The sequence below is a fragment of the Neophocaena asiaeorientalis genome, unplaced genomic scaffold (genome assembly GCF_003031525.2).
Source record: "Neophocaena asiaeorientalis asiaeorientalis breed wild unplaced genomic scaffold, Neophocaena_asiaeorientalis_V1.1 scaffold14, whole genome shotgun sequence".
Lineage (NCBI taxonomy): Eukaryota > Metazoa > Chordata > Mammalia > Artiodactyla > Phocoenidae > Neophocaena > Neophocaena asiaeorientalis.
The window spans coordinates 10,884,981-10,898,220 of record NW_020175192.1 but is presented as its reverse complement, the minus strand read 5'-3'; the positions used below and the strand labels follow the sequence as shown (position 1 = coordinate 10,898,220).

Genomic DNA, 13,240 nt, shown 5'->3' with positions numbered 1-13,240 from the left:
CATGGGCTCTGTTCTCTAAACTTCATTTTCTGATATTAGAAATGATTTAATAACTATTTGAGGCAAAATTACTGTAGCTTACATTTTTTATGTAATAAAGAACCATAGTAGTATTGGAATATCACTTCACTCATGGACCCACTCGATTAGGTGGATAGGTTTGATCATTTTCTATTTGAGACCAATGATTGTTACTTGAGGAGCTTTATAGATTTATCTTGATCTTTTCTTTTAAAATTTAAGTTTACCCATGGGTTAGGAAAAATACCAAGGTCAGCATGCAAATTCACACACTGCCTTAATATTGAGTTTATCTCTGGTTTAGGAGAAATAGTCCTCTGTCCTCATGAAGATACAGGAGCAACTTCACTTGTTCTAATGCTGTGATTCTTAGTAAAAATGCTAAAATTAAAAATCAGTGAACCCCCTTACGAGCTTATCTATTATGCCATTCTGGCATGTGATATCAACTTGTCCTGCAAAGTTCCAATTTGATTTTTTTGTCCTTATTTTCATACACCTGGAGAGAAACTTTAAATATAAGCATTTAGGAATGGCTTTTTCAATGTCTTTGTGTTGCAGTAAAGGTTTTGAAGGCCTACTTGCTTCCAGGTAAACGTTATTTCATGGACCAGATGATACCAACCTGATGATAAAACTTTATTAATAAAGTATTAAAATAGACACTCAGAACATTTGTGCTCTTCTCAAGTTACTTATTTCCAGGTTTGATAGGTCTAGTTTTTATAGGTCTGATCTGAACTTGATTTTAGAAGCCAGGCCAACTGGATTTAAATTCCTAAAGATACCATAAATTTTGGGCACAAATTACAAAATAAACACTACAAAAGATCTACTTTTTGTTGATATGAGGGCCCAGCAGAACGAATCTGCTTTCTGAAAAATAATTGAGAATACAAACTAATCACACGTATAAACCAGTTTATTAGATTGTCAGTGATACTTTGAGACAAATTCAAGTTATTTTACTGTGTACTTTATATAAACAGAGGAAGGGAGGAAAGTTTTAAACGTCAAGCTTTGTTCAGCATGTGTGCAGTTAGCATCCACGAAAGCACCATTGGATATGGAAGAATTAGCACCACAGAATTTTAGGACCTAACTGTTAACATGCATCACTGAAAAATTTGGAACATGAAAACTGAAGTGGTACGTGGTATGGTCTATTATAAACAATACAAGGCAATTTATGAGTTGTTTTCATACAGTACAATACAATCACCAATCAATGAGAACCTTTTAAGTACAATACAGGACAAAAAACACTTTGTACCCTGTTAACACTAAAGCAGTTACAGATTTAAAAACATGTTTCTTGTAAGAGGCGGTGGGTTGAAATGATCCCTCCTCCTCAGTTTTTAAATTCAGAGTTATATAGTTACATGATCTCTTAAGAAAGTATTTTCAAATCTATGTCCTTCTACCTCAATGCTGACAAATGGTTTTTTGAAAACGGAAAGGCTTGATGAGTTAAAACAGGACAAAACAAAACAAAAAAAACCTGATAGAGTCAAGAAGTACTCCAGTGTGGTGGAAGATATTCCACATAAGATCGGTTTGAAAATGATGCCAGTGGTGTTGACACTTGTCTTCCCTTCCGCGGAGGAATGTCAAGAACAGAAGCCTTGCATTCACGATGAACTTCGGTTCATTTCTTTCACCGAATGCCTTTATTCTGAAGTGTGACATAAGAGACTTATTCCTTATTCCTCAACTGTTTTTGTAGTGTCATAGGGCTGTTCCTTATGCTGGATTTGACAACAGTGAAAAGGGTGGATATTCCCTCTGGATTTAGGGTAATTTGTGAGCTAAAGAAAAAATATTAATTTAAATTTAGCATATATGAAATTTTAAAGGGAGTTTCACTATTTTCACAGTACAAACCTATAACGAATACCTTTCTGTTTCATTGAAAACCTTTCTGTTAGAAAACATGTAACAAACCCTCAATTTTAAGTCACGTCTAGGCCAATTTTGGCGTATTTGAAGATACTGTATAAGAAATGTGCAATAAGAATAGATATAGGTATATTCAGATCTCAGTGCATCGATGCCAAGGAAAATATATTTTTACTCCCCAAGAGAAGAATATACCTTGAAGCATCTATGCAGACACATGAATCAATCATATATCTGCCCAACTTCTAATTCTGGAATAGTGATAACAGGGTCATTTAGGAAAAAGTACTTAATTACAGTATGGCGGCAATTTTATGTTGTATCTAGTTAACAGCAAAAACATTTTTGAAAATAGAATCAGTACTATATGGTAAGTTTACAATTCACTATTTCTATACTTGTAACACATGCATTTATTTGTTTTCCCAGTTTTTAATAATCCCACTAGGACCAACATCTTTCAGAACAACAATCTAACATTAAACAAAAACCTTCTAAGGAAAATAGCTAGCATCACAGAGATTTGAGAAAAGTCTGTTACTCAGCATCACAAAATACTCAATAGATCTACATTTAAGATTGTTCATGCCATGACATTAACACACCTTTGGGTTAATATATCTTATTTAAAAAAGAAAACAAAGAAACAAACCAAAGAACTGACATGGAATTTATCTTTAGTCTCTCCTTGTTAAGAGTAGACTTCTAATAAACTTGACTCCTTTCTGTACCATGTAATGATGACTACATCTATGAAGCAGCATTTACATTTAGCAAAACATTTACGAGTAATGATAGGAAAATGGCCACTAGAGAGAAGAATTAAAAATAAGTAAAATTATAGAAAAGTGTTTTTTTCTTAAGTGAACTGCCCCCAAACAAACAAACAAACAAAAAGCACAAAGTTTGTTTGCTTTGAAATATTCTTCTGTAGAAAAACATTTTTGGATACAAGTTAGCCTATCCTTATAAATGTCAGAGAGATGTAACGTGTAATTTGAGAAAAAATTTAACTTTTGAAAAGAAATCCTATTTTTTTTTCTGTTGAACCAAATCTATTGTTTAAATCAAGTATTAATTTTCTGAAGAGGAAACAGGTATACACAGCAGCACATCCACATTACTGATTTAAATTCGATAATTCTCCAGGCATGGCTGACTTGAGCATAGAGGAAGCAACACTAATTTCTTAATGTTTTAGGGTTACATTAAAAAAAAAACTTCAACTAAAACAAAATTGAGTAACGACAGGCTGGCTTAATAGTTTTGATTGCCCTTATCTTTGATCAACATTTCAAAACAAGGTAGTACCAATTAAAAATAAGATTTAAAAAATAAAAGCTATCTAAAAATTGTTCAATGAAAAAGCCTTCAATTTTACAACATTTTAACCTCAAATGATTGTAGACTAACTTAGACTAACAGTTTTGCCATTATCACAAACACTTTTGTTACGCTTGGGTTTTTTTTCTGTATTGTTCATTGGTTGTATTACGTAATACAATTTTCTGTTAAGTTAAAATAGTTTGAATTATTACATTTAATTATAAGAACCTTTAGAAAAACACATAAGTTGGATAAATTTATAAAAGGATAAAGAATATTTTATGGGATTTTAGACAAGTTCTATACAGACAAATAGCTTAGTTCAAGGTAATAAAGTGCCTTCATTTCCAAGTAATTAATTTTTCACTAAAATATTTTAAGGCTTTATAAGAAACTTAAAGTTATCAGAAATTTGATATGGGGTTACGCTATTAATTAGCATTCTTTCATAGTCCTTATTTCATTTACTCTTTTGATCCACATTAGGTAATTTTTAATAACTAGCAGCTTAAACGGATAAAATTTGAATTACAAATTCTGAATTCATTTTGTGAGGAAAAGGAAGATGTATAATTTCTAAATGCTGTGATTTGTACATAAGACACACATATTGCTTGTGAACAATCTAAGTTTATGTCATAATATACAACAGCCAATGCCCCCCAAAATTCAACAGAATATTTAATCCCATGGCAAACAGGGCCATCATTTCATTCAAACATATATTCTGTTGTGTTTACATTTAAAATGACTGTGCAGCCTTGAATGAAAAAGGCCACAGAAAATCTAACATAAATTCTTCAAATACAGGCACAATTAATATTTTTATTGCAATACCTTATGCATAATCTACATTGATGCCAATATCTAATATTAAAGCATTTATATTTATTTTCATTTTGCTTCTAATACCCATGGATGTATCACAGTAAAATACTGGTAACCTAATCGAAGTATATATAATAGCCATATCATACGGAATTCTATTTCTTCTTGTGATTTCTCTTTGGAGGATACGGGGGTATTTTAAGCACAGCTGTGTCCTTAGTTCTCTTGGCAGCTCCAGATTTTAAGATAAATTATGACTGTATGGACATCAACTACGCAATCGGTTACAACCAGTGAAAACAAATTAAAATGTTTGAATATTCTTTTTCAGGAATTTAGTTAATTTTATCAGAAAATTACTAAAGTCAGGCAACAGATTAAATGGCCATGACATCTAAAATACTTTTCTAGTTACCACTGGATTAATTTAAAATGTTCCTTAAACTTAACGATTTTTGAGATTAGAATGGAGGAAAGGTAAAACTCATTGCAAAAAATAGTTTATGTTCCATATAATTGGAAAAACAGGAACTACCAGTAGGAAAAAAGAGCTGATCTTAAAATTGGGTTTGGTTTTGAATCTAAAGCCTAGTAAGAGTAATTCCTGGGAATTAAAAAAAATTAAAATGGCATAAACTTTTATAATTGCACATTCCTTTACCAAAGTGCCACAAGTTACCAAAAATTTAAAAAAATGTACATGAGTCTACTTTTCAAAATCTAAGTATATATAAATTTACCTTTCTTTTTAATAGTATAGTACAAACTTAGCACAAATATTAGCAGGAAGATGAATTATAACTTTCTAAAAACAGTATAGTGTGTTTTAAAAAAATAACTATTAAGAACCTTTGTCATTACGAAGATTCAAATCCAAGTATAGCCAAAGCATTCCCATAAAATCTGAAAATATCATGAGAGATTATCTAGGCAAATTTCAGTAACACCCTGCCATGCAATGCACAGACATCATATGCTTTTTTTAAACATAGTTATCCTGTTTTTATCAGATTACATATTATACTCAGTTTCTTCCATTGCTGAAGTGACAATATATGCAATAGCTGAGTTTTGAAGACAGTATTAAACATTAAGGTTTCTAGTCTTAAGTGTTCGTTTCTATTAAGCACAGCAAAAATGTTTGATGCATGGGTAATTAATTTTCATGCTTCTATCGCTTTATTCTAAATTGAAATGTGAAATGGAAAAGTATAGATGTAATATAATAAGGACAAAAGGACATTAGAGACAAAAGCATCAACATATGGAACAAATAATAAGCAGCTGTGGTGGAAGCTCTCCATATTATTAAATTTGGTGAATCGGGCTTCCCTGGTGGCGCAGTGGTTGAGAGTCCTCCTGCCGATGCAGGGGACGCGGGTTCGTACCCTGGTCCGGGGGGGATCCCGTCCCAAAAAAAAAAAAAAAAAAAAAATTGGTGAATCAGGGAAAAACAAACAACAAATAGAAGATCCCTTTACCATGTAATAATTATATTAATATATATTTTTAAATAGATGGTACCCACGTTAGGTTAGAATTTTAATAGTTTGTTGCTTGAATGTGATGAAGTTAAACTAGGGAGGTGTCGCATTATAAACTGAGACCAAAAAAAATTTTATTATTCAGAGGAGAGAGAGAACGTAAGATCACGATTCTCAACGACAGCTCACCTGTCTTTTTTGTTATGCCATAGGCTAAACAGTGTGGTGTAGTGTCTCATTTAATTAGGGTGAAAAATGCTGGTAAAAACATACAATAGCTTATGTTAACATTACGATTAGTTCATAGTCATGGAATATTAAATGACTAGTAAAAAAGGACCCCTTCTTTTTTCTATAGTTTGAGACTCTCCCTTGGGTGTAAAAATGACCACATAAAAGCATATGAAAGAAATGCCCCATTCTATAAATTCTTCACCTTCTGAGGATATAGAATGGGATATAAAAATTGGTATCCTAGTCCTCTGAGAGAAGTAACAAACTTTAAAAACAAGTAAAATCAGAAAGGATCAGTCATGATAAATCGCTGATGACAACTCCCCCAAACCCAACATATAATAGGTTAGTCACAGAAAGGACAGTTATCCTCCTATATAATTTAAAGAGCCTTCTTGTAGTTTTCGAATATGAGAATATAATCTCTTATTGGTAAGCAATAGTCTTGGACAGTGGTAGCATTTAACAATAACTAGAGAAACACTTCAAATAACACTGAAATGTATAATATTCTTAATAGAAACTATAGACGTGTGGAAACTCCACACTATATATGATATTCCAACTATATATTAGCTCATGTAATACCCAAAATAATATGATTCCACAATCTTTCTTGTTAAAACACACAGATTTTTTTTTCTTGATTTTGCAAAAGCTAGGCAGTTGTATTTACCTCATTTAGCTTTTCCCTGGTAGCACTGCTATAGTGATGACATAGTATTGAATATATCGATGAGGACCATTCCTATCATATAATTCATCTTGCTTTCTATTATTCAGCTCTTTTATAGCATTTTTCATTTCCAAATGCCTCACAATCGGTTATAACAGTCACTTCTCATTGTATCCCTATGAGGAAGGCAAAGTTAATGAATTGCTTGAGCAGTGGTAGAACTACACAGATGTATATTCTCCAATCCAAAGGCAGTTGTCCTATTCTATGTATCTATACCATACACTCTCTGAGGCCAAAGACTGGATCTTGTCTGCTGCACATCTAGACCTAGCTGACTATCTAGCTCATGCTGTATGCAAAATAAATATTTGTTGACTTAATGAACGAGAAATGAGATTGAGAAAACAGAACAAAGAACTTCAACTCCACCGCCCAATTGAAAAGCTGTGCTTGTCCACTCTTGCATCTTCTCTATTACAGGAGAGTAGGTAGTATTACTCGTCTTAAATGATAGGGTAGTATTACGCACGATGGCAAAGCCCATATTGTACATGCCCTCCAGAGTATCAATGACGCGACTGTTACTACAACTACTCCTAACACTTTGAATGATTCACCTTGCCTTTTGTCAAATATTTAAATGAGAAGTTGTACTTTTATGTACAATAGACTACTCTTAAGCTAATTCAGGCACAAAGAACCAAGGAAATAATCCTCCCAGCTGCAGTCATTATCATGACTATGGAGAATATCAGAAGGGAGTGGAAAGACAGTTACACAGATAGGGCGAAAGGAACTGGGGACGAGTGTTGTTCAATGTTTTGGAAATAAGTGCAGGAAAGTTAAGATCCTTGAGAAGATAGAGATTTTAGTGAAATAGGTGAATGGTGAGATTAAACTAGACGATATCAAAGTCTTTTCCAGCTCTAAAATTCTACGTTGTGCTAACTGGTTCCTCCTCTGATATGACGGGAATCTGTATGGTAATCAAAATATATTTTATTTTTAAGAAAAAAGAATAACCTTGTAAAGTTTAATATTCTGGAACTCTTGAACAACTGTGAGTATTAAAAGTTTTCTTTAAACCATCATTAGGCCTCCTTTTGCAGCAACACGATGTAAAGCCTTTTAAATCCTAAATACATCTACTTAACTTATGTCAATATAGTGTGGATATTACAATATGTTATGTCGTTGCACCATTAGCAGCTAAGAGCTTGATCCTACTCCCACTACTTTACCTGAACATGTCCTCTAAAGAATAGGTCTTACCAGTTAAGTATAACACATGCCCTCATTCCCAGTTTCAAAGAGAGAAAGGTGAAAGAAATGACTTCTTGTAAAAATTAGAGTTATGGTTTTAAATCACATCAGTAAAAATACTAAATGGTAACGATATTAAGTTTGAATCTCTAAACTGCTGTACATGTTAATAAAAACAGCACTATTAATTAGAACATTTTGACTGAGAAGCAAAAACATTATTCATTCCAAAATTAGGAAGCAAAAATCTAATTTTTATTAGCCAGAAGCATAAACACACAGGTGGAGGAAAGATGATTTACGATCAGCTTTAAATTCTGCTAAGTTAGGACTTTTCAAAACTCTTCAGGCTGCATGTACTCACTGGGAACTCAGGCTTATAATTCTTTATTTCACAACCTAAGACCTCTTTACCTTTTGAACATTAAACTCACGTCATTACGCATACTCAAATGGGAACCAGGGCCATATCCGCACTTTTCCACATGGCAACAAACATTATTGGCAGTTAATTAAAATTAATTACTACAACCAAAAGGATGATGAACTGCTTAGAGAATTCATGCATACTGCTTGAAAGTAGTTAATCGTCTTCATAGTTTAGAACATATATCCTTGAAGCTGAGTATGATAGCACTTCAAATCCTCCTTATGGGTTAAATTACACTGACGAGATTCTCTTGGTAATTTAAATGTAACTGCCTTTTCATGAGAAGTAAGACTTAGGCCAAATTCTACATTAAAGTAGGTCATATTAAAGGGGAGTTTCATTTCAGTATTTTTGGGATAATCAGAATGAAATATGAATGTGGTACAATAATTTAGGAACCATAAGGAGAAAAATAGCTATCAGAGAGGAGAAGGAAAGTATGCATATTTAGTGGCAGGCAGAAAGGTAAAAGAAATGAGAAAATAAGTAGATGAGAGGGATTCAGAGAATGGCAATAATCTGAAGTGTTATTAACATTCTCTTAATAATCTGGCAAAATATTTCCTTTGAGTGTCTTTTTCCATAGAACTGATACAGCATTGTAGTACCATATGATTACTCTTTCTCTTGCTGAATAGTTGCATAAACATTGAAAATGACTTACTACCTTCCCATAAAGTTAAGAAAAGCCCTGTTGGGTATGCTCTTGGTATGTGACTTAGTGTTCTGGGATCTCTCTGTGGTTCTGCAGCTCCTCCTTTTAGAATCTTAAAGGTGGACATGGCATGGATTGGGATAGACTAGCCAAAGGCCAGCTCAAGCCTCTCCTTTATTTAGTTACGTCAAAACTCAGACCCCTCTTTGGTAAGAATAGGATTCTCTTGAAAAAGACAACAGCAGATAGTAAAAATTCCTCCTTTAGATCTATTGGTACACAATTTACTAAGGCTCACTAGAACAACAGTTATTATCTTCCCTTAAATACATTGCCACTCCTCAGAATCTCAATGACTCTTTGCTCAAAAAGGCAAAATTAGGTAAATTCAGTTAGAACTTTCAGAAAAACAAAAATGCAATCTGGATGTTGCTTTCATTGTATCCACTCTCTTTCCATGTACAAAACTATGGACCAACGTGAGTTTCCAATAATAACTGATTCATAAGGTCTACGTTATATAATTTTAAGAGTGCATAAAAGCTACTGAGGCACCACCATATCAATAAACAATGAAAGCATTCCTTCCGGCATGCTTTGATAATAGAGATATCACAAGAAGTATCTCCTCCCTTGGAATTATTTTTCACATTACTTTCTGAGGTCGAAGCAGAACTGTGAAGTAAAATAAATAATAAGCATTCTTTGCCCATTGCAATTGCTGAACTGCACTAGCCCATTATCTCTGTTTTTAATAGAATAATTTAGAGTCTCTCAAAAGAGTATGCACATAACTAAGGTGGGAGAGTTGTTTGAACGTTAGGAGCAGTTATTTAATATTAATATTTAAGGGTATTTTGTCCCCTCCATTCTTACTACAGGTTTGCTGCCATGATTCAACTAAGATACTCAGTGAAGATCTGCTTATATTTTGCCTGTTTAAAAAAAGCATCATTAGCAATAAAAAGTCACTATCTACTGATGAACTCAACAGCTGATCTCAAAACTACTAGGCTGAGTGAAGGAAGTCAAATACAAAAAATACATGTTAATTTGTATGAAATTCCAGAATAGACAAAAGTAGCCTATGCTAATAGAAATCAGATCAGTGACTGCTTCTGAAAGTCAGGAGGAGGGGGAGAGAGTGGGTGGTGACTGCGAAGGGGTACATGGGAATTTTCTGGGGTGAGAAAAATGTTCTGTGTCTTGATATTTGCCAAAAATGACTGAATGGTATAATAAGAGCTGTATGTAAATTATACCTTTTTTTTTTTTTTTGCGGTACGCGGGCCTCTCACTGTTGTGGCCTCTCCCGTTGCAGAGCACAGGCTCCGAACGCGCAGACTCAGCGGCCATGGCTCACGGGCCCAGCCGCTCCGCGGCATGTGGGGTCTTCCCGGACTGCGCCACCAGGGAAGCCCGTAAGCTATACTTTAATACAAAATGTTCAACAACATTACAACTAAGCAGCAGAAGCATCATGAAGGCTGGTGTCATTCTTTTTTCATTTCAAAACTTCTACCCTCACCATGTCCCATAGAGAGCAACGTAACCTAGAATGGGGTCCATGACTAATACTCTGCATAGGACATGGATTTTATATCAGGGCACCAAACCAAAGCAGGCTCTTTATAACTGGAGAAAAATTAAGACACATTCTTTTATGGACCATAGTAAATGTGTCAGCTCTAAGAAAAGATATAAAACATTTCATGTTCAAAAAATACTCCCGCTCGCCGCAACTAGAGAAAGCCCGCGCACAGCAACGAAGACCCAACACAGCCAAAAATAAATAAATAAATAAATAAATAAATAAATAAATTTATTTTTTTAAAAATCCTAGAATGTAAACGATTTCCCAAGTCAGATTTATTACTGTGAAAATACTAATCTATAAATGCAGGAAAAAAAATTGATAACATTTTGGCTCAAATGCTACTTAAAAGTAATCATGGCAGTTTGGCCTTCACTCTTGTATTGGTTCCTCAAGGATGTGTGAATACTGGTGTGCCAACAGTGTACCACTACTACCTAAAGCAGACAGATGAACTTAAAACATTCAGGCGGGAAGGAAACAAGATTTTACTTTATGGTACCTAGTGCATAATCGAGTGTATATATAGTAAATCACATTTTAAAACCATTTTGAATGCCAGTGGTTGGGGCCTAATTTTTAATGATTACCTCACCACTTCAAATCTAAGGGGCCATGTTCATCGACTTTAAAGAGATTACAATCAGAGTTAAAATAGTCAATGAATTCCCAACTTTCTACAGAAATAACCTTATTACACTATCAGACGATTCCAAAAATGAAGTGAAAGAGTACTATTGGTTCTGAGAAGAAAATAGTAATATCCTGAAGAGAATTCAGCCCAGATAATTATTTCACCAAATTATTTCTTTTTGTAATTCCAATTCTAACCCACCAAAGGCTTATGCTGTCCTAAACCCATGTATCATACAAAGGTATCTAAAATATATAATTTACCTACTATTCATCATTTCCACTAGAGAGTAGAAGAAACACATGGAAAAAGTAAGAAATTTCCTTAGCACAATGCCTGGCCTGTGGGAGGAACTCAATAACTATTTGTTGAATCAATGAATGAATGTTTTCTTTTCCCTGGAATTGTCGTTTCTTACCTCACATACTTGCTTCCTACTATACGTTAAAAATTCAGTATGGGGCTTCCCTGGCGGCGCAGTGGTTGAGAGTCCGCCTGCCGATGCAGGGAACATGGGTTCGTGCCCCGGTCCGGGAGGATCCCACATGCCGCGGAGTGGCTGGGCCCGTGAGCCATGGCCGCTGAGCCTGCGCGTCCGGAGCCTGTGCTCCGCAACAGGAGAGGCCACAACAGTGAGAGGCCCGCGTACCGCAAAAAAAAAAAAAAAAAAAAAAAAAATTCAGTATGACTGAAAAGGAAAAGTACAGGCACATACTTAGTAAAAAAAAGTAATGCTCTGAAACCCCCAAGTCCCATGTCATTATTGCTGCTACTGCTATTGTTGACAAAAAGATCGCATAAATATAAATTGACACAGTTGGAAAACAACAATAAATTGATACATGATAATCTAATTTTTAACTATAAAAAATGTCCTTTTAAAAGCTCAAGTGACACTAAAGGACACTGTTTGCTTCTCTAGAGGCAACAATAAAAACTTACATAATTAATAGAATGGGTAGTTGTGTGATGTTTCATGTAAATAGTTTCTGAGATAGTGAGAGGTTTAAACGTTCATAAGTACCAAAGAAAAACAGAATGCCAAGTGCTAGAAGATAGAAAAAGTATAGTTTAAGGTTATATGAGGGACCTCCCTGGTGGCGCAGTGGTTACGAATCTGCCTGCCAATGCAAGGACATGGGTTCGAGCCCTGGTCCAGGAAGATACCACATGCCGTGGAGCAACTAAGCCCGTGCGCCACTACTACTGAGCCTGAGCTCTAGAGCCCGGGAGCCACAACTACTGAGCCCGTTTGCCACAACTACTGAAGCCCACGTGCCTAGAGCCCATGCTCCACAACAAGAGAAGCCACTGCAATGAGAAGCCCGTGCACCGCAACAAAGAGTAGCCCCCACTAGCCGCAACTAGAGAAGCGCACAGCAACGAAGACCCAACCCAGCCAAAATCAATTAATAAATAAAGCTCAGTATTGAGACGATGTTCTGTAGGGGCCTCTTCTTGATGGTAACTGGGGCCTCAATTATAATGGCTCCTTTACCCTCCTGAAACTAAGGGTTAAAGTGTGTATCATAGTTTTCACCTTTAAAATAGATAGGTGAGAAAATTCTTCCAGCCGAGAGAAGAAAACAAACACATTCTAAACGAATCACACATACCACCTCTGACTGATTCTGAAGCAAACTAATAGAGAAGTAGATATTAGGTAGTGGAAAGACCATTTAATAAGGTCTAGCTCAAGTTCTGAAATGATTAGTTAAATGATTTTGGACAAGTCACATGACATATTTAATATTTTTCCTATCTGTTATAAAATGAGGGTGTTAGGTTACTCCAAAGATTCCTTCAGGCCAAAAATAAAAAAGTTGATGGCAGATTAAGACAGGAAAATCATAGGTTGTAAAGTTACTATGGATACTTACACCAATACTAGAAAACGGGTGATTAGAATCCTTTTAGCAGTGGGGCAATCGGTCCCCAAATTATGCAAACTGCCGAATGATCATCTTTTTAAAAAACAAAACAAAGCAGTTCTGTTTCCCTCCAGCAATAAAACCATGCTTTGCTATTTCCTTGTCTGTGGATAGCTTATTCATTTTCTTAATGGTATCTTTTGATGAGCAGAAAATTTTAATTGCGGTGAAGTCTAGTTTATTTTCTTTTATAAAAGTTAGGGCTTTTTGTTTCCTGTCCAAGAAATTTCTGCCTACACAGTTGTTTGCTTTTATATTTTAC

General features: G+C 34.8%; 1 protein-coding gene across 1 annotated transcript in view; it reads right to left on the bottom strand.

Moving 5' to 3' along the window:
* Window positions 1-927: 927 nt before the first annotated feature.
* PURG (purine rich element binding protein G) overlaps window positions 928-13,240 on the bottom strand; it is a 34,621-nt gene continuing 22,308 nt past the window's right edge. Inside the window, exon 2 of the mRNA XM_024765139.1 lies at window positions 928-1,829. Within this exon, the coding sequence (XP_024620907.1) occupies window positions 1,725-1,829 (105 nt within the window). The 3' untranslated portion in view covers window positions 928-1,724. The remainder of the gene's footprint in view (window positions 1,830-13,240) is intronic.